The 27,626-nt window shown below is 43.5% G+C and overlaps 1 protein-coding gene across 3 annotated transcripts in view; it reads left to right on the forward strand.

Moving 5' to 3' along the window:
* The first annotated feature begins 1,029 nt into the window (after positions 1–1,029).
* The window catches only part of LOC124026852 (myotubularin-related protein 14-like), a 37,430-nt gene continuing 10,833 nt past the window's right edge, over positions 1,030–27,626 (forward strand). For 2 of the 3 annotated variants that reach the window (XM_046339531.1, XM_046339536.1), the window contains exons 1-17: positions 1,030–1,902; positions 2,710–2,858; positions 4,714–4,822; positions 6,834–6,909; positions 7,496–7,559; positions 8,019–8,141; positions 9,427–9,500; positions 9,968–10,038; positions 10,425–10,499; positions 11,032–11,098; positions 14,513–14,598; positions 17,707–17,783; positions 18,811–18,847; positions 19,231–19,301; positions 19,799–19,866; positions 23,475–23,610; positions 23,880–24,059. In XM_046339531.1, coding sequence (XP_046195487.1) covers positions 1,762–1,902; positions 2,710–2,858; positions 4,714–4,822; positions 6,834–6,909; positions 7,496–7,559; positions 8,019–8,141; positions 9,427–9,500; positions 9,968–10,038; positions 10,425–10,499; positions 11,032–11,098; positions 14,513–14,598; positions 17,707–17,783; positions 18,811–18,847; positions 19,231–19,301; positions 19,799–19,866; positions 23,475–23,610; positions 23,880–24,059 — 1,604 coding nt within the window. In that variant the 5' untranslated portion in view covers positions 1,030–1,761. Of the gene's footprint in view, positions 1,903–2,709; positions 2,859–4,713; positions 4,823–6,833; positions 6,910–7,495; positions 7,560–8,018; positions 8,142–9,426; positions 9,501–9,967; positions 10,039–10,424; positions 10,500–11,031; positions 11,099–14,512; positions 14,599–17,706; positions 17,784–18,810; positions 18,848–19,230; positions 19,302–19,798; positions 19,867–23,474; positions 23,611–23,879; positions 24,060–25,079; positions 25,140–27,626 lie in introns of those variants that run through there. The other variant, XM_046339540.1, reaches the window with a different exon arrangement.

A 27,626-nucleotide genomic window follows, 5' to 3' on the forward strand; every position in this document is an offset into this window, starting at 1 on the left:
TGGTCCTGAAATAATATCCTATTGGTGAGCCAACTTGTAAATGCAGAGGGACTTTTACCACATTATAAGGAATTCTTATCACTTTACAAGATCCCTCTAACACCTAAAGATGTTGCAATTGTTTTAGATGCCATTCCCTCAGGTGTTGCTTTATTATTCAGGAACGTGTCAAGACCTGAACCCCAGAGCCTACCTTCTATTGACCCTGTTGACTCATCAGTAGGAAAGACCTGACCCCCAGAGCCTACCTTCTATTGACCCTGTTGACTCATCAGTAGGAAAGATTTGTTTCTCTTTTAGTCCATTCAACAACAATAGATTGTTAAGAGCCTTGTTTCAAAAGGATGTTGTACATTATGTCATGCCTTATTGGAATGGTTTTATTGGTAATGTCTGTTGGAAAAAAGTTTGGATGGTACCACACACATACCTACTTGTTAACAAAATGAAGGAATTTTATTTTGAAATTATTCATAAATATTATCCTGCCAACCACTATATGAAGAAGTACAAAAATAATAATCTAATTGTACATTTTGTAATGACCACCCAGAAACAGTGTTGCATCTTTTTTTTGGCATTCTATTCATGTAAGGAATCTGTGGCAAGACATTAGTAGATTTAAAATTTAACATATTTATGAAGATTTTACACTATTATGGAGAGCGATGCTGCTTGGATTCTTTACTTATGATAGAAATAAGTTTAAACAATTTGAAGTCATTAATATCGTTATTCTTGTAGCCCCATTTCATATTCACAAATGTACATTTACAAACAAAACACCACATTTTACTACCTTACAAAAATAAATGGAACTATATTTTAAGACAATGAAATACTCTACCAACAAAAAAGCTGTTAGAATTATAAATGTGTGTATGTCCCTTAAGATAATGTGATATTGTACCCCCTAGCCCAAATGTACTTTGTATATTCTTTATATATACACTTGTGTTCCCCATGTACTTTTTGTATTGATTTGTTGTTAATAAAAATATATATATATATTTCAGGGGGCGATGTTGGTCACGTGCTGGTTTCAACTTCCTGTTTACCACTTGTTCCTTGAGACAGTTCACGGATTGCAACACTTCAACAGTCGTGTGATTTTTGATCAAGACTAATAAATACGCGTTTGAATCGCTGCTGCTACGGATTTAATCGTTTTGGAACCGGTATGTTTTTGTCATTACTGGGGAAGAGGAGAGAAAATGAATAAATGACAGAGGAAACGTGACTAGGCCAGGAGTCCTCGCGATTTCCTGAGTCAGGCGCCCGGAGTATTCCTCTGCCAACAAAGGCTCAATACCAAACATACGAGTGATGAGGGCAAGGACTAAAAACCAGTCAGCATTCATTTTTCTCGGAAAAACGTTTAGTAATGTGTTGGATTTAACTTTAAGTGTGGATACTTCCTAACATTAGTTAACTAACGTCCGCTACCTTAGCTAGCCAACCAAATCCACCACCACTAGCTTAGCCACGTAAACAAATTACTATACATTCTGCATGCCTGGCAAGTTTTACTCGGAAGGGTTAGCTAGCCTGCTGGCTGGTTAATACATCTTTGTTTCTAGAGGGTACCAGCACAGCGGTGCCCTGAATTCGGAGAGAATACCCGGCTCCGGCCCTTTCAAGCGGGCAGCCAGGAAGAAACTGGCTGGGAAGGGATGGCCTGGTGGGTCTTCCCGTTCCCAAGGTGCTGCGGTGTTTGAGGGCGGAAGAGTTCGGATAGAACCCACGGTGGGTCTCGGCACGATGATGTCTGCATTCCCTTCCGTGTCTGGGAGTCTCACGGACTCCGGGCTAATGATATCAGGCAGAAAGACTGAGGAAATAGCGGATCTGCTAGATTTGTTTTCGAAGACACAGTACAGAGCGAAAGAAGTCACGCCACGGGTAAGTCCGAGGTCCTCAGCATACATGTTTTTAACTGTTATTTCTTCATGTCATTATAGCCATTTGTGTTTACTCCGAGATGGTGTGCCATCCGCCAAACGTCCCTTACCTTTACGCGTGCTTCAAATAAACAACAGCCTGCAGTGCCTAGTGCTAGCAATCAAATCAAATGTATTTATGTAGCCCTTCGTACATCAGCTGATATCTCAAAGTGCTGTACAGAAACCCAGCCTAAAACCCCAAACAGCAAGCAACGTAAGTGTAGAAGCACGGTGGCTAGGAAAAACTCCCTAGAAAGAGACTGCTCACCTGCTCCAGATGTTAGAATCTCCTTCGGAGGTAGCCTATTTCTTTAACTGTCCAGATACTCAGGCTTAGTCAAGCCTTTTTCATACGACTTCAAACCCACCAACAAAAACAAACAAAGACTATACAATGAAGGAAGGTGTCCTTATTTTGGGGGTAATGATGAGATGGTACGCATTTTGGTTCATATTCTTCATAAATCTAGTGGTTATATTTCATATGATTTAGAAGTGCCAAACACGCAGCAGGAAATCCTTCACAAGCCACCTTTTAATGTGTATGTCTGCAGTTTCTCATGAGCATCAACTAAATGTTGACAGAAACTACGGTGGTTGAAAATAGGCCTACATTTTGGGACATGGGACAACTGTACCATTGGCTCTTCCCAGGTTGTGGCCAATTAACTGAGCTACACATCCTGTTTTTCCTTCTTTGTGTGGGGGGTGACTGTGTTTCACAGAAGTCTATCAAACACCACTTTGGAATATTTGTCTCTTACAGGTCGAGACGATAGAGAAGCGTTGCTTGGAGCTCTTTGGCCGAGACTACAAGTACAGTGTCATCCACAACGCCAACGGGGAGGTGTGTGGCCACTACCCCCGACAGATGGTCTTCCTGGAGTATGAATGTACAGAGCTCCATAAAGACGGGTACCGTACCTACCTACGTTACCTTAACAAGGTCATCAATGAGGCTGTGTCTGCAAATATTAGACCTACTAGATGTCCAGTCCTTGTTTCCCCAGTCCCCAGCCCACTTCTCTCAAAGCACATTGGAGGAGGAGGACCGAGGGAGGGACCTTGGATCCTCTCCCCCAATAGGTTTTGAGAGGAGTTGAAGAAACAAACAAGGATTTGACAGCCAGTAACATTCTCAGTCACAGCCTGAGACAAAGTTCAGTCCACTTAGTCACCAATTACACTGTTGTTTATTTGTGTGTACCATAGTCCACAGCCCATATTCATGATGAATGTGAACTTGGAGTAGGAGTGCTGATCTAGGCTCAGGTCACCTGGTCCCTATAGTCTTATTCATTATGATCTACAAAGCTAAACTGACCCGAGATCATCTTTTCTAATTTGATCTGAATTAAGAAAACAGGCCCTGACCTGTTATTGGACAGAAAACAAAACGGGGTTAAATGTAGTCCGGTCCACATCTTCATGATTCATGACACCGAGGGGGTTGGAAATGTCTGAGGTTCTCTAATTATATTTATGATTAAATGGGAAATGTTATGGGAGCGTTCTATTTTGGAATGTGTTCAGAAATAGAATATGTACTTTTGACCTATGAGTAGAGGAGCACAACGCTTCTAAGAGCCACACAGTGAGGAAGATGTCTCGAGGTTTAAAAAAGTGATTTTGTCAGACTGGATAACATGTTCACGGGGAGAATGTATTCCCTTCATGCGTGATGTTTCCGTATGTCTGTGACCTGTCCCATAGTTGCCCTCTACGTGAATTCATAAGTCGGGGGAAACAGCCACTCAATAATTCATGTAAACACCCATAAAATGTTTGCCCAACCAGGTTATCTAGAGCTAACAAACACACGAGTGAGATGGATTTTATGTCATTGTTTGTGTTGTTGATTGAGACTAAATAGGGGCTTTAGGCTATGAGCTCACTCAAGAATACCCATTAGTTTGGATGTTAAAATGAAAACGCTGAATACTAAATGGGGTTGAGTTACATGCTGACCAAACCACTCGCGTGCATGCTGATTTTTGTAACCCCACATCAGGACACGCAGGTTGAAATATCAAAACAAACTCTGAACCAATTATATTAATTTTGGGACAGGTCGAAAAGCATTAAACATTTATTGAAAATTAGCTAGCTTGCTGTTGCTAACTAATTTGTCCTTTGATATAAACACTGGGTTGTTATTTTACCTGAAAGGCACAAGGTCCTCTACGCTGACAATTAATCCACAGATAAAACGGTACACCAAATTAGTTTCTCGTCACTGGTCAAAAGTAGCGCACTGGTCAAAAGTAGCGCACTAAATAGGGAATAGGAGGCCATTTGGGACATCCTCCTCCTCCATTCACCCCTAAGCTGCTCCAGGGGCTTTGGCTGTACTGTGGTTGAACCTGTACCTCTGGCGCCGAGCCAATCTTACTGGACTGTATGTGAGCCGTCAGTCTCTGACTATTGGGGCAGTTTGTGTTATTTCGCTACACTCGCATTAACATCTGCTAACCATGTGTATGTGACAAATACAATTTGATTTGATTTTTCACTTGCTACATTATATAATATTGCTATATTGAGGACTATGATTCATGTAGGTATTGCTTTGTTTTAACATATCAATGAAGATATATTGCTATTTGGTATATTGATGATCCATGTATTGCTGATTTTTATAATTTATTTCTCCAATGTAATGAAAATATATTGAGGATCCATATATTGCTTTGTTAGAATATATCAATGAAAATCTATTGCTGTAGTGAGGAGTATGTTGCTTGATATCTTAATGCTGCTGTCTCCTTAGGTTTGAGAGCACAGTCCAGATCACCAAGCTGCAGGATCTGGTGAACCGCAGTAAGATGGCCCGCTGCAGAGGGAGGTTTGTCTGCCCTGTCATCCTCTACAACGGCAAAGTATGATTCGTGTATATATATATAGATATATAGATTTGTATCTATTTACATATTTATTTATATGTAAACATATTATTTATATACAGTACCATTCAAAAGTTTGGACAACTGCTCATTCTAGGGTTTTTCTTTATTTGTACTATTTTCTTCATTGTAGAATAATAGTGAAGACATAAAAACTATGAAATAACACATATGAAATCATGTAGTAACCAAAAAAGGGTAAACATATTTGAGATTCTTCACAGTAGCCAGCCTTTGCCTTGTGCACTCTTGGCGTTCTCTCAACCAGCTTTTTATTTATTTAACCTTTATTTAACTAGGCAAGCCAGTTAAGAACAAATTCTTATTTTTACAATGACTCCCTACCCAGGCCAAATCCCTCCCCTAACCTGGATGACGCTGGGCCAATTGTGCGCTGCTTTATGGGACTCCCGATCACGGCCGGTTGTGATACAGTCCGGGATCAAACCAGGGTCTGTCGTGAAGCTTCTAGCACTGAGATACAATGCCTTGCGCAACTTCTGCTCCATAAGGTTGTCACCTGGAATACATTTAATTTAAAACGTGTGCCTTCTTAATATGTGTAATTTCTTTCCTTAATGCATTTGAGCCAATGAGCTGTTGTGACAAGGTAGGGGTGGTATACAGAAGATAGCCCTATTTGGTAAAAGACCAAGTCGTTATTATGGCAACAACAGCTCAAATAAGCAAAGAGAAATGACAGTTCATCATTACTTTAAGACATGAAGGTCAGTCTGTCCGGAAAATGTCAAGACCTTTGAAAGTTTCTTCAAGTGCAGTCTCAAAAACTATCAAGCGCTATGATGAAATTGAATCTCATGAGGACCGCCACAGGAAAGGAAGACCCAGAGTTACCAATACTGCAGAAGGTAAGTTAATTAGAGTTAACTGCACCTCAGATTGCAGCCCAAATAAATGCTTCACAGAGTTGAAGTAACAGACACATCTCAACATCAACTATTCAGATGAGACTGTGTGAAGCAGGCCTTCATGGTCAAATTGCTGCAAAGAAAAACCACTACTAAAAGTTTACCAAAAAGAAGAAGAGACTTGATTGGTCCAAGAAACATGAGCAATTAGACCGATGGAAATCTGTCCTTTGGTCTGATGAGTCCAAATTTTAGATTTTTAGTTCCGACAGCCGTGTCTTTGTGAGACGCAGAGTAGGTGAACAGATAAATGATCTCCGCATGTGTGGTTCCCAACATGAAGCTGGAGGAGGAGGTGTGATGGAGCTTTGCTGGTGACACTGTCAGTGATTTATTTAGAATTCAAGGCACACATAACCAGCATGGCTTCCACAACATTCTGTAGCAAAAAGCCATCCCATCTGGTTTGCACTTAGTGGGACTGTTTTTCAACAGGACAATGACCCAAAACACACCTTCAGGCTGTAAGGACTATTTGACCAAGAAGGAGAGTGATGGAGTTCTGCATCCGATGGCCTGGCCTCCACAATCACCCAACCTCAACCCAATTGAGATGGTTTGGGATGATTTGGATCATAGAGTGAATGAAAAGCAGCCAATAAGTGCTCAGTATATGTGGGAACTGTTGGAAAAGCATTCCTCATGAAGCTGGTTGAGAAAATGTGCAAAGCTGTCAAGGCAAAGGGTGGTTACTTTAAATAATCTCAAATATAAAATATTTTGATTTGTTGAAGTCTTTGGATTCCAAACGTGTTATTGCATAATTTTGATGTCTTCACTATTAATCTACAATGTAGAAAATAGTAAAAAACTTGAATGAGTAGCTATGTCCAAACTTTTGATGGCTACTGTGTATGTATATGTGTGTATGTAAATGTGTTTAAAAAAAATGATGGATATGTTGCTTTTATTTTACTCCTCACCTTTGAACAAGGAAGTGATTGTGTCAAAAACAAAAATGAGAGGGAGGCTTGATTGACAGGTTTCTAGACTATTGAGATGAATTGTATGCTAGCTAACCAGCGTGTGTGCTGATCCTTTGTTGTCTTCCATTGCAGCATATCTGTCGCTCATCCACTCTGGCAGGCTGGGGGGAGCTATATGGGCGCACAGGCTACAACTACATCTTCTCAGGTGAGACTGGTACAAAATACATTTTGTCAGCAAGGAAAACTCTTAATATAGTTCACTAAGCGTCTCAGGGTTGGTCAGTTTTCCCCTTTTGATCATAGTTAATAAGATTACATTGACAGGGAGAACTAGATCCTAGATCAGAATTCCTGCTCTGAGAAGCTTTATGAATACAGGACCAGATACATTTTAATCTGGACCCATTTACAAAAGGGTAAGTCTTCATGTACTGCTTCCACCCAGTTTCACTTTTGTGTCTGAAATGCTAACGTTTGGATCTACTCACCTTTGTCAGAGCGACTGCTTTGTCAGCAAGCGTCTCACTTTTTAATGCTGCTCTTGAATTATTTGTTACTTTTTTTCTCCTTCTTTAAAAAAAAAAGTATTTTTCATAAGATCAAACGTTGCTGCTGTATTTTCACTTGTTTGGCTATAGTCCATTCCCCAAGCCAGTTTTTGAATATGCATCCCTTTCCTGAAGAAGGTGTCTGTATTCGATATTTGAAACGTCCCTTTATTGCGGATAAATGGATCCAGTTTAGAATTTTGTTGTCGTGATGCAGCTCTGTCTCCGTCTTCCTCTCCCTAGGGGGGATTGATGACACATGGGGGGCAGAGTCTGAGCCAGAGGTTCCAGAGGACGACAGTGCCGGGTTGGTGTCTTTTCACATGAGGGTTTGGTTTCTTTGCTTGATTCAATACTCAAAATGCCACAGACATTTGAGTGGTAATGTGATGACGTCTAAAACCATAATTTCTTTGCACTATTTCTCTCCCTCCTATCGCTCTCTCGGTGTAGCCCTTCTCAATGTCTTTCTCTCCCTCCTATCGCTCTCTCTGTGTACCCCTTCTCAATGTCTTTCTCTCCCTCTTATCGCTCTCTCTGTGTACCCCTTCTCAATGTCTTTCTCTCCCTCCTATCGCTCTCTCTGTGTACCCCTTCTCAATGTCTTTCTCTCCCTCTTATCGCTCTCTCTGTGTACCCCTTCTCAATGTCTTTCTCTCCCTCCTATCGCTCTCTTTCTTTTTCTTGCTTGATTGAATGCTGAAAATATTAAATACATGTTAGTGGTTCTGTGTACTTCTATGCTCAACCATCTGTCTCTCTTCAGCAATGGGGACTCTCAGCTCTTTGACAAGGTGCGGGGTCTGGACATCAAGCTGCTGCGCTACCTCTCTGTGCGCTACATCTGTGACCTCATGGTGGAGAACAAGAAGGTCAAGTTTGGCCTAAAGTAAGTCAACACACCCACACCCTCAGCCAGCCAGCATTCTTAATGTATTCAACAGACCCTCACCCAGCCAGGATACTTAATGTATTCAACACACACCCAGCCAGGATTCTTAATGTATTCAACACACCCTCCCCCAGCCAGGATTCTTAATGTATTCAACACGTCCTCACTCAGCCAGGATTCTTAATGTATTCAACACGTCCTCACTCAGCCAGGATTCTTAATGTATTCAACACGTCCTCACTCAGCCAGGATTCTTAATGTATTCAACACGTCCTCACTCAGCCAGGATTCTTAATGTATTCAACACGTCCTCACTCAGCCAGGATTCTTAATGTATTCAACACGTCCTCACTCAGCCAGGATTCTTAATGTATTCAACACGTCCTCACTCAGCCAGGATTCTTAATGTATTCAACACGTCCTCACTCAGCCAGGATTCTTAATGTATTCAACACGTCCTCACTCAGCCAGGATTCTTAATGTATTCAACACGTCCTCACTCAGCCAGGATTCTTAATGTATTCAACACACCCTCACCCAGCCAGGATTCTTAATGTATTCAACACGTCCTCACCCAGCCAGGATTCTTAATGTATTCAACACACCCTCACCCAGCCAGGATTCTTAATGTGTTCAACACACACTCACAGGTTGGTCTTTTGGTAGCATTATGTTATGTAATATACCTGACTCCTAAAGTGTACCCTTGTTTGCATGTTGACCTTTGCATGTGTGGCGGTGTTTTTGTCAAAAGGTTGTGTGTGTGTGTTTATTTACCTAGGTGCCTGCGAACTTGTTTGATGTAATTGTGTGCGGCAGGTTGCCTCAAGGTTAGAGCGTTGGGCCAGTAACTGAAAGGTCACTGGTTCAAATCCCAGAGCCTATTAGGTGGGGGAAAAATCTGTCGCTGTGCCCTGAGCAAGGCACTTAACCCCAATTTCTCCAGGGGCACTGGACAATGGTCACCCTGGCTGTGACCCCACTCCCTCCGGGTGTCTCGGTGGAGTTGGAATATGCAAGACACACATTTCCAGTTCACACTTGTACAAGTGTGTAACAGGACAAATATAAGCACCCCCCAAATTATTATTGTTATGTAATGTTGATATTTGTGCATGTGCGTGCTTGCTATGTGTGACAGTTAATTCGGGAATCATGTCATGTATACGCACCGTTAGACAAGAATGTTCAGTATGAGGTTAGTGCTTCAGGTATGTTGTAGCTGCTTCATCACATTGGGAATATTTTCTCTCTTTACTCTTTTATTTGATCTGTCGTCCAGTGTCACCTCGTCTGAGAAGGTGGATAAGGCTCAACGATATGCAGACTTCACCCTGCTCTCTGTGCCTTACCCAGGTAAAAACCCTTATCCAGGAAAATCCCTAACTCGTACCCAGGTAAAACCCTTACCCGGGTAAAACCCTAACCCTTACCCAGGTAAAACCCAACCCCCTACATTTTTAAAATAAATTTATTTATTAACTTTTTATCTACTTTTAATAATGTCGGTTTTATTAGGAAAAGTAGGTTTCCACACACAGTTTATGTACAATAGTTACATAGACAACAGAAAGGCAGTTGGTAAGCCTTACAATGCATTCCAACATCTTTATTGTTATAGCTACACTCATACTCAGTGAGAGAGAGAGCTGTCTTCTTCTCTACGCATACCATTTTTTGTACCACAACACCAGGGCTGTATTAATTAGCGTACACGGTTTTCAACTGAAACTGGAAACAAGTGGTTCTTATTGCATCCTCCCTGTTTCTGTTTTCTTCTGTTCGCTGTCTAATGAACACCACCCCTCTCTCTGTGTCTCCAGGGTGTGAGTTCTTTAAGGACTACAAAGATGGAGACTACACCGCTGAAGGACTAGTATTCAACTGGAATCAGGTATTGTGTTTGACGCACACACACACACAATCTCTGAGATTCCTCATATCTATCCATCCAGATGAACTGTTCTCAGGGCTTGTATTGACAATGCGTCTTGAAGTTAGGACTACTGATGTAGGATCCGGTCCCCCCTGTCCATTTATCTTATTCATTGTGATCTCAAAGACAAAACTGAACCTAGGTGAGCACTGTTACACACTTTATGAATAGGAGCTCAGATCTCAAAGACATAATTGAACCTAGGTGAGCACTCTTACACTCTTTATGAATAGGAGCTCAGATCTCAAACACATAACTGAACCTAGGTGAGCACTGTTACACACTTTATGAATAGGAGCTCAGATCTCAAAACATACTGTTTCATTGTTAACCTTCATCAACAGGATTTTGTGGATGCTCCTTTGACAATCCCTGTGTGCTTTACCAAGAACTTGAATATAGACTGGACTAAATATCAGGTATGTCTACTAATACCTGAATATCAGGTGCATCTACCATTTTCCCTATATAACCATAATTATACTGTATTCAATACTTCAGTGAGCTGTAATTCTGAGTCTTTCCTGATATTTGTGGTCTCACAGTGACCTCTGTAGGTGGGTTATGAAGCTGCATCTGTTTGCTGGCTAATAATTTCTCATGTTAAACAAAATGTCTTGATATTTATTACGTCCATTGTTCCATTGTTTTCAGATTTAGCTGATTAGCAGATTTTTTTAGGAAAGTTGTACTTGCTATAACTGTGATATGTGGTTTCTGAAATGAGTAAAAAAAAAAAATAATTTGACAGCCCTAATTTTAAATGCATATGTTTAGGTTATAAGCGATGCAGTCCCCACACCCGGGCCACGTTCACTTGGCAAATGTTGTGGAATGTTGCAGATAGACGTCATGAATAGCGCTGATGTGATTCCTTATTCCACATGTCTGTCTGAACGTTAGTGCACCCCAGATGAAAACGTGTTAAAACTCTGTGTTCCTCTGTTTCAGTCTTGGGACCTGGTCCAGCAGACCCAGAACTACCTGAAGCTATTGCTTCACATCATCAACAGCGACGGTCAGTGTCTGGTGTGTGTGTGTGTGTGTGTGTGGGTCTGGTGTGTGTGTGTGTGGGTCTGGTGTGTGTGTGTGTGGGTCTGGTGTGTGTGTGTGGGTCTGGTGTGTGTGTGTGTGTGTGGTGTGTGTGTGGGTCTGGTGTGTGTGTGTGTGTGGGTCTGGTGTGTGTGTGTGTGGGTCTGGTGTGTGTGTGTGTGGGTCTGGTGTGTGTGTGTGTGGGTCTGGTGTGTGTGTGTGTGGGTCTGGTGTGTGGGTCTGGTGTGTGTGTGTGGGTCTGGTGTGTGTGTGTGGGTCTGGTGTGTGTGTGTGGGTCTGGTGTGTGTGTGTGTGTGGGGTCTGGTGTGTGTGTGGGTCTGGTGTCTGTGTGTGTGTGTGTGGGTCTGGTGTGTGTGTGTGGGTCTGGTGTGTGTGTGTGGGGTCTGGTGTGTGTGTGTGTGGGTCTGGTGTGTGTGTGTGTGGGGTCTGGTGTGTGTGTGTGTGGGTCTGGTGTGTGTGTGTGTGGGTCTGGTGTGTGTGTGGGTCTGGTGTGTGGGTCTGGTGTGTGTGTGTGGGTCTGGTGTGTGTGTGTGGGTCTGGTGTGTGTGTGTGGGTCTGGTGTGTGTGTGTGTGTGTGGGTCTGGTGTGTGTGTGGGTCTGGTGTGTGTGTGTGTGTGTGTGTGGGTCTGGTGTGTGTGTGTGTGGGTCTGGTGTGTGTGTGTGTGGGTCTGGTGTGTGTGTGTGTGGGTCTGGTGTGTGTGTGTGGGTCTGGTGTGTGTGTGTGGGTCTGGTGTGGGTCTGGTGTGTGTGTGTGTGTGGTTCTGGTGTGTGTGGGTGTGTGTGGGTCTGGTGTGTGTGGGTCTGGTGTGTGTGTGTGTGTGGGTCTGGTGTGTGGGTCTGGTGTGTGTGTGTGGGTCTGGTGTGTGTGTGTGTGGGTCTGGTGTGTGTGTGTGTGTGTGGGTCTGTGTGTGTGTGTGTGTGGGTGTGTGTGGGTGTGGGTGTGTGTGTGTGTGTGTGTGTGTGTGTGTGGGTCTGGTGAGGGTGGGTGTGTGTGTGTGTGGGTCTGGTGAGGGTGGGTCTGGTGTGTGTGGGTCTGGTGTGTGTGTGGGTCTGGTGTGTGTGGGTGGGTCTGGTGTGTGTGGGTGGGTCTGGTGTGTGTGGGTCTGGTGTGTGTGGGTCTGGTGTGTGTGTGTGTGTGGGTGGGTCTGGTGTGTGTGTGTGGGTGGGTCTGGTGTGTGTGTGTGTGTGGGTCTGGTGTGTGTGTGTGTGTGTGTGGGTCTGGTGAGGGTGGGTCTGGTGTGTGTGGGTCTGGTGAGGGTGGGTCTGGTGTGTGTGGGTCTGGTGAGGGTGGGTCTGGTGTGTGTGGGTCTGGTGAGGGTGGGTCTGGTGTGTGTGGGTCTGGTGAGGGTGGGTCTGGTGTGTGTGGGTCTGGTGTGTGTGTGGGTCTGGTGTGTGTGGGTGGGTCTGGTGTGTGTGGGTCTGGTGTGTGTGGGTCTGGTGTGTGTGTGTGTGGGTGGGTCTGGTGTGTGTGTGTGGGTGGGTCTGGTGTGTGTGTGTGTGTGGGTCTGGTGTGTGTGTGTGTGTGGGTCTGGTGAGGGTGGGTCTGGTGTGTGTGGGTGGGTCTGGTGTGTGTGTGTGGGTCTGGTGTGTGTGGGTCTGGTGTGTGTGGGTCTGGTGTGTGTGGGTCTGGTGTGTGTGTGTGTGGGTCTGGTGGGTCTGGTGTGTGTGGGTCTGGTGTGGGGGTCTGGTGTGGGGGTCTGGTGTGTGTTTGGGGGTCTGGTGTGTGGGTGGGTCTGGTGTGTGGGTGGGTCTGGTGTGTGGGTGGGTCTGGTGTGTGTGTGTGTGGGTGGGTCTGGTGTGTGTGTGTGTGGGTCTGGTGTGTGTGTGGGTCTGGTGTGTGGGTGGGTCTGGTGTGTGTGGGTGGGTGGGTCTGGTGTGTGTGGGTGGGTCTGGTGTGTGTGGGTCTGGTGTGTGTGGGTCTGGTGTGTGTGGGTCTGGTGTGTGTGGGTCTGGTGTGTGGGTCTGGTGTGGGGGTCTGGTGTGTGTTTGGGGGTCTGGTGTGTGGGTGGGTCTGGTGTGTGTGTGTGTGGGTGGGTCTGGTGTGTGTGTGTGTGGGTGGGTCTGGTGTGTGGGTGGGTCTGGTGTGTGTGTGTGGGTCTGGTGTGTGTGTGTGTGGGTGGGTCTGGTGTGTGTGTGTGTGGGTGGGTGGGTCTGGTGTGTGTGGGTGGGTGGGTGGGTGTGTGTGTGGGTGGGTCTGGTGTGTGGGTGGGTCTGGTGTGTGTGTGGGTGGGTGGGTCTGGTGTGGGTGGGTGGGTCTGGTTTGTGTGTGTGTGTGTGGGTGGGTCTGGTGTGTGTGTGGGTGGGTCTGGTGTGTGTGTGGGTGGGTCTGGTGTGTGTGTGGGTGGGTCTGGTGTGTGTGGGTGGGTCTGGTGTGTGTGGGTGGGTGGGTGGGTCTGGTGTGTGTGTGTGGGTGGGTGGGTCTGGTGTGTGTGTGTGGGTGGGTGTGTGGGTGTGTGGGTGGGTCTGGTGTGTGGGTGGGTCTGGTGTGTGGGTCAGGTGTGTCTGGGTGGGTGGGTGTGTGGGTCTGGTGTGTGGGTCTGGTGTGTGGGTCTGGTGTGTGGGTGGGTGGGTCTGGTGTGTGTGTGTTGTGTGGGTGGGTGGGTCTGGTGTGTGTGTGTTGGTGGGTCTGGTGTGTGGGTGGGTCTGGTGTGTGTGTGTGGGTGGGTCTGGTGTGTGTGTGTGGGTGTGTGTGTGTGTGTGTGGGTCTGGTGTGTGTGGGTCTGGTGTGTGTGGGTCTGGTGTGTGTGTGGGTCGGGTGTGTGTGTGTGTGGGTCTGGTGTGTGTGGGTGGGTCTGGTGTGTGTGTGTGTGGGTGGGTCTGGTGTGTGTGTGTGTGGGTGGGTCTGGTGTGTGTGTGTGTGTGTGGGGTCTGGTGTGTGTGGGTCTGGTGTGTGTGTGTGTGTGTGTGTGGGTCTGGTGTGTGTGTGTGGGTCTGGTGTGTGTGTGTGGTTCTGGTGTGTGTGGGTCTGGTGTGTGTGTGTGTGTGTGTGTGTGGGTCTCGTGTGTGTGTGTGTGTGGGTCTCGTGTGTGTGTGTGTGTGTGGGGTGGGTCTGGTGTGTGGGGTGGGTCTGGTGTGGGTCTGGTGTGGGTGTGGGTCTGGTGTGGGTGTGGGTCTGGTGTGGGTGTGTGTCTGGTGTGTGTGGGGTGGGTCTGGTGTGTGGGTGGGTCTGGCTCCTTTCAGGAAGTAAATTCACCCCATAAAAGACTGGTTAAGTCCTATCTCATATCTCAAAGGGTCCAGTGAGGGTCTCTGAGATGCTGAACTACTAGTCTTGTTCATGGGCTTTATTCCTCATCACTTCCTAATCTCTATAAAACCTTGTCAACCTTAATTTCTTAAGTGGTTCCGATTTGGTTGTGATTGGGTTTGCTCCCTGTAGACGAGAGCGGTCTCCTCGTGCACTGCATATCCGGTTGGGACCGGACACCTCTCTTCGTGTCACTCCTGCGTCTCTCGCTGTGGGCAGTAAGTGTTCTCCTCTTATCTCTCTCTTTTATTCCTGTCCATCTGTTTCTCTCTCTATTTTTCTCTCCGAGGCTTGGGCGGCCTTCATACCGACCTTGTGCCATACCAGGGTATTTGGTAATTCCGGCATTGCTCACAAGGGGCGCTAGTTTCAAAACCCACTGAGTTTTGTAATCCAAAGGTTAGCAATGCTAACAAGTATATGTTAAATCCCATAGGGAATGCTAACTTAATGCTAACGATTGCATTGTGAACATTTTATAGTCTCTGACTTAAACTATTTTCATGACAGACATCCCAGCTCATAAAAGTATACAAGTAACCAACAAAATGCTACTCACAGTTTTCTGCACCCTCAAAACAAATATTACATAGCAAGGCTCATGATCCAGAAGGAGAGTTTCTGCTTTCCTGCATGCAAAGCTTGATTTTGAAAGAAGCTAACAACTTGGATTCTGCTATTTCAGCCACACCCGTTGCTGACAGGTGTATAAAATCGAGCACACAGCCAATAAATCTCCATAGACAAACACATTGGCAGTAGATGTCATAAGGTGAATGCACCAATTTGTAAGTCGCTCTGGATAAGAGCGTCTGCTAAATGACTTAAATGTAATGTAGAATGTCCTGTACTTAAGACCTCAGTGACTTTCAACGTGGTACTGTCATAGGATGCCACCTTTCCAACAACTCAATTGTAAGTGCCCCGGTCAGTTGTAAGTGCTGGAGCAACAACGGCTTGGCCACAAGCTCACAGAAGGGCATCGCCGACTGTTGAAGCGTGTAAAAATCATCTGCCCTCGGCTGCAACACTCAGGCAAAGTTCCAAACTGCCTCTGGAAGCAATGTCAGCACAAGAACTGTTCGTCGAGATCTTCATTAAATGGATTTCCATGGCAGAGGAGCCGCACACAAGCCTAAGATTACCATGTGCAATGTCAATCTTCGCCTGGAGTGGTATAAAGCTTGCTGCCACTCTGGAGCAGTGGAAACGTGTTCTCTGGAAGAATGAATCACGCTTCACCATCTGGCAGTCCGACGGACAAATCTAGGTTTAGCGGATGCCAGGAGAACGTTCTAGTGAAGGGAAATCAAATTTTATTGGTCACATACACATGGTTAGCAGATGTTATTGTGAGTGTAGCAAAATGCTTGTGCAAATCTTAACACTACAGCGTCCAATGGCATTGTAGATTATTCTGTGTTTCTAACTACAGTGGGGCAAAAAAGTATTTAGTCAGCCACCAATTGTGCAAGTTCTCCCACTTAAAAATATGAGAGGCCTGTAATTTTCATCATAGGTACACTTCAACTATGACAGACAAAATGAGGAAAAGAAATCCAGAAAATCATATTGTACGATTTTTTATGAATTTATTTGCAAATCATGATCCTATGATGAAAATTACAGGCCTCTCTCATCTTTAAGTGGGAGAACTTGCACAATTGGTGGCTGACTAAATACTTTTTTGCCCCACTGTATGTGGCAACCGTTTGTGGAAGGCCCTTTCCTGTTTCGGCATGACATCGCCCCTGTGCACAAAGCGAGGTCCATACAAAAATGCTTTGTCGATATCGGTGGGGAAGAACTTGACTGGTCTGCACAGAGCCCTGACCTCAACCCCATCGAACACCTTTGGTATGAATTGGAACAACGACTGCGAGACAGGCATAATGCTATTGTGGCTGAATGGAAGTCCCCGCAGCAATGTTCCAACATCTAGTAGAAAGCCTTCCCAGAAGAGTGGAGGCTGTTATAGCAGCAAAGGGGGGACCAGCTCCATATTAATGCCCCTGATTTGGGAATAAAATGTTCACATACTTTTGCTACTATATTAGCTAACCAAATGCACAACTGCAGAGCATTTAGCACATTGTGTGTGTGTGCTTGTAAACCAACACCAGGTCACTGGTTACTACCTGTACTCTTCATAATGAAAGATGTGACCGGTGAAATGAAGAACGCAATCTGCTTTATCTCCTAATGTATTGCACAAGTTGACTGCAGGTATATACATAAAAAGTAGCAAAACATATCCAAATGTATTAAAAAATGTAAATAGTTTCAACGGTATTGAAAAACCATCCCATGGTTATTTCCAAATAACTCGGTATACCGTAAATACGATATACCTCTCTCGCGCTCTCTTGTTCTCTCTCTCTACCTCTCTACCTCCGCCAACCAGGTATCCATTTTGCAATTCAATTTCAAAGGCACTTCTTCAAAATTAATGTTCTGTAATCCCACAATGAATTCATCAGCTTTGACCCCTTCGTGCCCCTCCCATTTTATATATTCATACGCAAATGGAATTCAGATTCGAGACCCACCGCTTAATCACCAGATTCAATATTCAGTGTCTGCGTTTATTTAAAATGTAATATTAGGTTTGGCCAAATAAATATGCATCATATTTCAAATCCTATTTGAAATCTGTTAAATACTTTCAGCGTTTGCTTTAGCTTTGCCCAAAGTGTCAGGTGGCTGGGTTTTGGCAGATTGGGGACTGTTCCATTAAACCAGGGAACCTCAATCAAGCCCAGCTTAAAGGGCCAATCAGTGGTTGAAACAATAACAAAGTGTTTTCTCTGCCACTGTCTCTCTCTAAAAGCTGAAGGATAGGGCTAGAGAAATGTAATCACTCTCAAAGACAGGACTGATGTAAGGACTGACCATCCATGATATCATCATTGTTGTTTTAACCATGTTTTCAGGCTCTGCATTGTTTTGTATACATTTTACTTTGTTTAGGAATATTGGAGTAAAACCAACTTATATTTTGGGCTCTGATGGGATACGACAGTTAAATTAAGCTCATAAATTAAATTCTTCAATGGGTACATATCATTTAATGGGTGTCCCAAAAATCCATGTAGCAATTGCTGATTGCCTCTTCAAGTATTTGAAATGATTTCAAAATAATATTTGAACCCAGGAATTTGTACCTGACACTTTTCCCTACATCTATCATGCATGGTATATCTTACAAACGGAATTTAAAAAATAGATGGAGGATTGCGGCGAGCTCGTAATCCAACGACCATGCCAATGCCACCATGTGGTGCCCATTGAGGCTAATTTGCATTCTTGAATTAATTTTTTTCTAGGATGGTGCCGTCCACGCCAGTCTGGAGCCGGCTGAAATCCTCTATCTGACCATCGCCTACGACTGGTTCCTCTTTGGGTAAGGATTCACATTGAGCTCACAATGGACCTCTTCTCATCTCTTCCTCTTCTCTTCCTCTTCTCTTTCATATATATATAATTACCGCTGTGCATCTCTCCAATGTTTAACTCATCAAATGGAGTCAAAAAGAAAACGTCCGCCCTCCAGATAGCCCAATAGAGTAATTATTCTTGTCCAAACTCCTGGGACTGCTTTCAAGGAGGAGGGATGGGACCAACCAAGAATAGTACACACACATCTTCCATTCTTCCTTCCTACGATCCATCATAATTGGGCATTTTTTTCCAACTGTCTGAGGTTTGATGTGGTGGTCTGTATTGATTTGTGTTATCTCTCCATCACTTAAAGGTAGACCCAGCGATATGATTTAGATGCTAGAAGTAAACGGAATAGTGGGTAGTTTTCTGCAACAACTAAGAGTGTTGAAGCGCAAGGCTAAACCTTTCTGCAGCGTGAAGAGAAGCCGTGCATATGCGCAAAGACTTAGTGTGACTGTGTGAGAGCGGAGTCTTGCATCGTACCAATCGCAATATCTGCAGTGCTGCTCGTGGCAACGTCATCTCGCTCGGTCTAACTTTAAACTCCCATTGAGAGTTGGTTCATTTGTTCTTTTTACCTTTAAATGTGAAAGGTAACTTGACTGATTCGGGTTCAAAGCCAGAGGTCAGAGATGATAGGAGGAATGATGGGTCAATTGGTTATTGGTATACTTTTGTAAACAATGAGTTCTAAACTGAATCCTCTTCTTTTTGCTTTGCAGTCTCCATCTTCACTTTGATCTTAAGATTTATAATGTTTGAACAAATAAGTATATAAATTGTAAAAGTATAACTGGCACACCTACATTGTTACCAGGAGCATGGAGAACTACACTTAATAGAAAGGAAAAGGAATAGAGAAAGTATGAAGGCGTTAAATAGGTTGGTTGAGGATGGTGGCTCATAATCATATGTAGTAAAGGGTTCTTAGCTAGATTGTTTTTGATGGCGATCATTGTCACCGATCTGGTCTGTGTTTCCTACAGTCATATGCTACCTGATCGCCTCAGCAAAGGAGAGGAGGTCAGTAGTACTCTAACACAATATTAATGCAATGGCATGTGTGTGTGTGTGGAATATTAAAACATTGATTATACATTTTTCTATTTAGTTAATATGGTTCCTGCCCCCAAGTTCAAACACTGTTGCCAACCTCTTGAATTAGGTTTTTAGGAATTTACTGCACCAAAGTAGATTGAATAGCTTGTACAGATAAGAGTACAGCTTTGTCTGATACATTTTATGAAACTGATATACCAGACTACTGTAACTAACTATTCACTAAGTATGTTCCAATTTTCAACTAAAGTGAGGTGTTTGGGGATGTTTTTCAAAACTAGGGGGCAGTATTTTGTCACGTATTTAATTAATCTCCAACACTAAACTCCTTCTATTCCTCTTGGCAGATCTTCTTTTTTTGCTTCAATTTTTTGAAGCACATTGTCTCAGAAAAGTTCTCTGCCATGAAGAAACCGAGGTGAGTGAAATGTCACGGAACAACAGACGGTTGAAATGTAAATGCACTTTTTATAAAACATTGTCCGTCCCTGAAATGGAAACCCTAGTCCTTATATAGTACACTACAATTACCAGAGCACTATTGGCCCTGGTCAAAAGTGGTGCACTATATTGGGAATAGGGTGCCATTTCGGGGATGCATACATTGTCAATCAGCCTGTACACCCAGTGTACAATGCCCTTAAGCCACTCTTTTAAATGTTTCAACAGGAGAGTTGTAAGTATACATACAGCCACTCGGGGCAATAATGCTGTTATTTCATGGTCCGATTCCCACTATGACAAAACAGATTTTTTTAAAGAAGTTTGTTTCTTCTCTCTGTTCTTTGATGGCTCGCTCTCTATCAATTTTTTCTCTCCTCCCTCCCTCGCTCTTTTTTTCCTTTCTTTTTTCTCTCTCCCTGTCTCTCTCTCTCTCTGTGTGTGTATTGTTTCAGCATCCCTTTTTCTCTCCAGTTTCCACAGAAGGAAAAACTCTAATTTCAAAGACACTGATTTCACAGTGGACGACCTCTGCCAGTTGAGTAAGTTGTTTCCCTGGAGACATTTCAAGAGCTTGAGACTAAGGTTCTATCAGCGTTTTTGACCAAATTGAGTTATTGACAGCCTTGTTCTGTTCAATGTTCTCTAGCCATGTAGTACTCTAAATACCACAGTTTAAGTTGTTAGAGAAAAAATACAATAAAAAAATTGCTGACACCATTCAAACAAATGAGGGTTCAGAACTTAAAAGCCAGTTATCTCAATCATATTTTTGCAGATTGAACCTTGTAGTCCCAAACTCTCGATTTGTAACAGTTTATTTTTATGTTTTTTTTGCATTTTTAAAGCTTATGTCATGCAATGTTATGCATTTTGCCATGGCTAATCTTGTGTTATTTTGTGCAAACATAATAACAAAATGTATGATGCTAAATTAATTGTTTTGGGGAATTTTCAATTCTCCCTGAGTGTCTTAACTTTTATTTTGGTGATTGTTAGTTTTCAAAGATTATACTATCAAAATATATAGGTTCATTATCTTTTCTACGTATTTTATATCTGGTTTTAATCATTACATTTGACACTGAAAACTTTTTCCATACCATATTATAATTTAGCTTTTACAGTTTGGACTTAGGCGACCTGAAAAAACGGTTAGGCGACCCTCCGCAAGGATTTCAATGGCAGAAAATCCCTGTTATATGAAAGGGATAATCAACAAGAGGCTATGTATTCTATGGAAAATAATGCATGATCTGAAAGACGTGTGCCACGACTAACCTTCCACAGAACTGCATTATTTTCCAGAGAACAGACTATAATTTAAACACATTTGTCGCTAGAAAATGTGTTCATTTGCCGATAGAAATGCACTGAAGTAGCTAGCTAGCAAGTTTACTAGATAGCTACAGCAGTTGCCTTGGTAACCAAACTGACTGACTTGCTAGCTTAGCTATCCAAACCATCAGTCCTCTTAGCTTGCAATGAAAATCTAATTAAACAATGGCAATAATATTTTAAATTCATCTTTTGCTTTCAAAAGCAGCTCAAATATGGAACATGTAAGAATGATATTCATAGCCATTGAATATTGCTGTGCATTATAGGGAGATAATTCACACTCTCCTCTAGTGCGTTGTAGCACAAACCTTCCACATCAGGCATTATGTTCCATATAACTTATAGCCCCTCGTTGATTATCCCTTACATAATATTTTATGATGTCACAGTACCTACATAAACTTGGTAGTCTGTGGCTCATTAAACAGTTTTTTTTTTTTTTTTTAACTAGGCAAATTCTTATTTTCAATGACAGCCTACCAAAAGGCAAAAGGCCTCCTGCGGGGACTGGGGCTGGAATATAAAATATAAATATCGGGCAAAACACACATCACGACAAGAGAGAACACTACATAAAGAGAGACCTAAGACAACAACATAGCAAGGCAGCAACACATGACAACACAGCGTGGTAGCAACACAACATGGGAATTGATGGGAAATGATGTAAATATATCACTAGCCACTTTAAACAATGCTACCTTATATAATGTTACTTACCCTACATTATTCATCTCATATGCATATGTATATACTGTACTCTACATCATCGACTGCATCCTTATGTAACACACGTATCACTAGCCACTTTAACTATGCCACTTTGTTTACTTTGTCTACACACTCATCTCATGTATATACTGTACTCGATACCATCTACTGTATGCTGCTCTGTACCATCACTCATTCATATATCCTTATGTACATGTTCCTTATCCCCTTACACTGTGTATAAGACAGTAGTTTTGGAATTGTTAGTTAGATTACTTGTTGGTTATCACTGCATTGTCGGAACTAGAAGCACAAGCATTTCGCTACACTCGCATTAACATCTGCTAACCATGTGTATGTTACAAATAAAATTTGATTTGATTTGATTTGACAACACAGCGTGGTAGCAACACAACATGACAACACAGCGTGGTAGCAACACAACATGACAACACAGCGTGGTAGCAACACAACGTGGTAGCAACACAACATGACAACACAGCGTGGTAGCAACACAGCGTGGTAGCAACACAACGTGGTAGCAACACAACATGACAACACAGCGTGGTAGCAACACAACAACACAGCGTGGTAGCAACACAACATGACAACACAGCGTGGTAGCAACACAACATGACAACACAGCGTGGTAGCAACACAACATGACAACACAGCGTGGTAGCAACACAACATGACAACACAGCGTGGTAGCAACACAACATGACAACACAGCGTGGTAGCAACACAACATGACAACACAGCGTGGTAGCAACACAACATGACATGACAACACAACATGACAACACAGCGTGGTAGCAACACAACATGACAACACAGCGTGGTAGCAACACAACATGACAACACAGCGTGGTAGCAACACAACATGACAACACAGCGTGGAAGCAACACAACATGACAGACAACACAGCGTGGAAGCAACACAACAAGGTTGCAGTATAAAACATGGCACAAAGGGCAAGAAGGTAGAAACGACAATACATCACGCAAAGCAGCCACAATGGCCAGTAAGAGTGTCCATGATTGAGTCTTTCAATGAAGAGATTGAGATTAAACTGTCCAGTTTGAGTGTTTGTTGCAGCTCGTTCCAGTCGCTAGTTGCAGCGAATTGAAAAGACGAGCGACCCAGGGATGTGTGTGCTTTGGGGACCTTTAACAGAATGTGACTGGCAGAACGGATGTTGTATGTGGAGGATGAGGGCTGCAGTAAATATCTCAGATAGGGGGGAGTGAGGCCTAAGAGTTTTTATTTATTTTTATAAATAAGCATCAACCAGTGGGTCTTGCGACGGGTATACAGAGATGAACAGTTTAGAGCAGTGTAGAGTGCAGTAATGTGTCCTATAAGGAGCACAAGACGTGTGGTAGAATAATTAGTATCGCTACTAATGAGGATGGTATGCCATAATAATGAGAACTTTAGATAGTTCATTATTATATATTACATAAGGATAGAGGTCTGTACAGTGGTGCTAAGAAACTTCAGAAAAGCCATGGTATGAATTCCCACTACCTCAGTTCTGATTTAACATGATGAGCTTTTATGTCTTGTCCCCTCGACATGATACACAGAGCTTTGAACGGAGCTGCATTTACAGCTACTGGAAACAGTTCACCAGATGTTCAGTTTGTGAACGCAGCTTCCACCCACCTCATTTCATAATAATTATGTTTGTTGATATCCACTTTTGCGTTCACAGACCTATTTGTCTCCATGTAAATGGTTGAGGCTGGGTTTGACTACAAGCTGTCACCTACTATGACGTCTCTGACCATTAGCTGTCATGTTATGATTCCCAGAGCCAAATGGGATCCTCTAAAACGGCAGACTTATTGTCCATATCTCTGGCAAAAGGCATGTATTGTTTGACTAAGAATTCTTGTGGTTTCATGAGACACAAAATTCTTAAATATCAAACGTATACATGAACCAACATACAGACAACATTCCTGCCAAAATGTCACAATTGGCAACTTCCAGTGTATTTTTTTAATTAGTACCTCCCCTACAACTAGTCTGTCCTCTGATTGGTCTGATGGCCTATCCGCTAAACCCGTGTCTCCCGTGTGATTGGTGCAGAGGCCAGGGACCGGGGCAGCGTGACCAGCCTGAGCAGTGACTTCTCTCTGATCACGGAGGACGTGGGCGGAGCCACCTGCCTCACCAACGACGCCGTGGACCTGTTTTCCGGCCAGCCCCTGGCAGCCTCCAGCTGGTGAGTTCTCCTCTCCATCTGTCTATTGGTGTGACCCGTAACGTTAGTATAAAAATAATTATCTTAATTAAATAATTTAGTTAGCAGACGCTTTGTGTCTGCCCTGCTCTATATGTTGTGTCATGTTGACAAGTCTTCCTTCCATCGAAGTCCAGTATGGTTGTAACTTCTATGGAGAGAATGTGTTCTCAGCCAACTTGCCTAAAAGTAATACCAAATGAAGGGTCAGATAACGTCAAACCTAACTCTCCTTTTCTATGGCCTCCCAGGAGGAAGGGACACAACTCGTCCCCACAGACGGTGCTGTGGAACCGGCCCAACCCCCTGCAGGAGCGGCTGGCCCACCCCCTCAGTCAAGAAACCAAGTCCTCCAGCTCTTCCTCCTCCAACCAATCAGAGACAGGTTTCACGCGCGCAGGCAGCAGTCCTATGTCTGTGCCCGGGAGAAGGTAAGCCTTCACTTAGAAGTCAGTTGTAGTTTTTTTTATTTGAACAATTTATTTTCAGTCTATTCAGAAGGCGATGGTATGAAATGAGTGTGGAAACAGAAATAGAGGTGCAGCATGGGGTCGGAAGTGGGAAGTTTACATACACCTTAGCCAAATACATTTAAACTCAGTTTTTCACGATTCCTGATGTTTAATCCTTGTCTTAGGTCAGTTAGGATCACCATGTCAGAATAATATTAGAGAGAATGATTTATTTCAACTTTTATTTCTTTCATCACATTCCCACTGGGTCAGAAGTTTACATACACTCAATTAGTATTTCGTAGTGTTGCCTTTAAAATAGTTTAACTTGGGTCAAAGCTTTCCACAAGCTTCCCATAATAAATTGGGTGAATTTTGGCCCATTCCTCCTGACAGAGTTGGTGTAACTGAGGCAGGTTTGTAGGCCTCCTTGCTCGCACACACTTTTTCAGTTCTGCCCACAAGTTTTCTATGGGATTGAGGACAGGGCTTTGTGATGGCCACTCCAATAACTTGACATTGTTGTCCTTAAGACATTTTGCCACAACTTTGGAAGAATGCTTGGGGTCATTGTCCATTTGGAAGATTAATTTGTGACCAAGCTTTACCTTCCTGACTGATGCCTTGATGTTGCTTAAATATGTCCACATAATTTTCTTCCTCATGATGCCATCTATTTTGTGAAGTGCACCAGTCCCTCCTGCAGCAAAGCACCCCCACAACATGATGCTTCCACCCCCGTGCTTCACGGTTGGGATGGTGTTCTTCGGTTTTCAAGCTTCCCCCTTTTCCTCCTTTTTCCTGCTGTGGATATAGATACTTTCATACCTGTTTCCTCCAGCATCTTCACAAGGTCCTTTGCTGTTGTTCTGGGATTGATTTGCACCTTTCACACCAAAGTACGTTCATCTCTATGAAACAGAACACATCTCCTTCCTGAACAGTATGACGGCTGCGTGGTCCCATGGTGTTTATACTTGCGTGCTATTGTTTGTACAGATGATCGTGGTACCTTCAGGCGTTTGGAAATTGCTCCCAAGGATGAACCAGACTTGTGGAGGTCTACAATTCTTTTTTTCCTGAGGTCTTGGCTGATTTCTATTGATTTTCCCATGATATCAAGCAAAGCGGCACTGAGTTTGAAGGTAGGCCTTGAAATATATTCACAGATACACCTCCAATTGACTCAAATGATGTCAATTAGTCTATCAGAAGCTTCTAAAGCCATGACATAATTTTCTGCAATTTTCCAAGCTGTTTCCAAGCTGTTTCCAAGCTGTTTCCAAGCTGTTTCCAAGCTGTTTCCAAGCTGTTTCCAAGCTGTTTCCAAGCTGTTTAAAGGCACAGTCAACTTAGTGTATGGAAACTTCTGACCCACTGAAATTATGATACAGTCAATTATAAGTGAAATAATCTGGTAATAGTCTGTAAACAATTGTTGGAAAATTGCGTGTCATGCACAAAGTAGATATCCTAACCGACTTGCCAAAACTATAGTTTGTTAACAAGAAATTTGTGGAGTGGTTGAAAATCAATTTGACTCCAACCTAAGTGTATGTAAACTTCTGACTTCAACTGTATGTGCTTTAGACAGCGTAAATTGCTAGACCAACCTCAAGCACAGTCCGTCAGTTTATGGGCTCCAACCACAATGATGAGAGGGATGCCATGTTTTAGCTAGCTGTCTTGCTGGCTGTCTGCCCGTCTTTGTAAATGGATTGACTGCAACTGCATGAAAGGTGAATGAATAACTGCATGTTACATTTTAAAATCTAACCCAAGTGTATTACGATGGGAAAAGGGGGGTTGTCTCAGGCCAGACGCTCAGGGCCGAGGCACACGTGTCCATGAGACATTGTGGTGAGGCAGTGTTTTCTAATGGAGTGACAGAGCAGACCTGTATTCTAGCTCTTCAGTAGTGCATGTGTGGCAGTCTCTCAGTGCTGCTTAATAATACGCTGCTTTGTAAAGAGGAGATCTGTGTGTGTGTTTGTCTCTCTCTTTGTGTGTGTGTCTCTCTCTTTGTGTGTGTGTCTCTCTCTTTGTCTCTTTGTGTGTGTGTGTCTCTCTCTTTGTCTCTTTGTGTGTGTGTGTCTCTCTTTGTCTCTTTGTGTGTGTGTCTCTCTCTTTGTCTCTTTGTGTGTGTGTGTCTCTCTCTTTGTCTCTTTGTGTGTGTGTGTCTCTCTCTGTGTCTCTTTGTGTGTGTGTGTCTCTCTCTTTGTCTCTTTGTGTGTGTGTCTCTCTCTTTGTCTCTTTGTGTGTGTGTGTCTCTCTCTTTGTCTCTTTGTGTGTGTGTGTCTCTCTTTGTCTCTTTGTGTGTGTGTGTCTCTCTCTCTGTGTCTCTTTGTGTGTGTGTCTCTCTCTGTGTGTGTGTGTGTGTCTCTCTCTCTTTGTGTGTGTGTGTCTCTCTCTCTTTTGTGTGTGTGTGTCTCTCTCTTTGTGTGTGTGTGTCTCTCTCTCTTTGTGTGTGTGTCTCTCTCTTTGTTGTGTGTGTCTCTCTCTCTTTTGTGTGTGTGTCTCTCTCTTTGTGTGTGTGTCTCTCTCTTTGTGTGTGTGTCTCTCTCTTTGTGTGTGTGTCTCTCTCTTTGTGTGTGTGTCTCTCTCTTTGTGTGTGTGTCTCTCTCTTTGTGTGTGTGTCTCTCTCTTTGTGTGTGTGTCTCTCTCTTTGTGTGTGTGTCTCTCTCTTTGTGTGTGTGTGTCTCTCTCTTTGTGTGTGTGTGTCTCTCTCTTTGTCTCTTTGTGTATGTGTGTCTCTCTCTTTGTCTCTTTGTGTATGTGTGTCTCTTTGTGTATGTGTGTCTCTCTGTGTGTGTGTCTCTCTGTGTGTGTGTGTCTCTCTCTGTGTGTGTGTGTCTCTCTCTGTGTATGTGTGTCTCTCTCTGTGTGTGTGTGTGTCTCTCTGTGTGTGTGTGTGTCTCTCTCTTTGTCTCTTTGTGTATGTGTGTCTCTCTCTGTGTGTGTGTGTCTCTCTCTGTGTGTGTGTGTCTCTCTTTTGTGTGTGTGTCTCTCTCTTTGTGTGTGTGTCTCTCTCTTTGTGTGTGTGTCTCTCTCTTTGTGTGTGTGTCTCTCTCTTTGTGTGTGTGTCTCTCTCTTTGTGTGTGTGTCTCTCTCTTTGTGTGTGTGTGTCTCTCCTTTGTCTCTTTGTGTATGTGTGTCTCTCTGTGTGTGTGTCTCTCTCTGTGTGTGTGTGTCTCTCTCTGTGTGTGTGTCTCTCTCTGTGTGTGTGTGTGTCTCTCTCTGTGTGTGTGTGTGTCTCTCTCTGTGTGTGTGTGTGTCTCTCTGTGTGTGTGTGTGTGTCTCTCTGTGTGTGTGTGTGTGTCTCTCTGTGTGTGTGTGTGTGTCTCTCTGTGTGTGTGTGTCTCTCTCTGTGTGTGTGTGTCTCTCTCTTTGTGTGTGTGTCTCTCTCTTTGTGTGTGTGTCTCTCTCTTTGTGTGTGTGTCTCTCTTTGTGTGTGTGTCTCTCTTTGTGTGTGTGTCTCTCTCTGTGTGTGTGTCTCTCTCTTTGTGTGTGTGTCTCTCTCTTTGTGTGTGTGTGTCTCTCTCTTTG

This window comes from Oncorhynchus gorbuscha, linkage group LG03 (genome assembly GCF_021184085.1).
Source record: "Oncorhynchus gorbuscha isolate QuinsamMale2020 ecotype Even-year linkage group LG03, OgorEven_v1.0, whole genome shotgun sequence".
Lineage (NCBI taxonomy): Eukaryota > Metazoa > Chordata > Actinopteri > Salmoniformes > Salmonidae > Oncorhynchus > Oncorhynchus gorbuscha.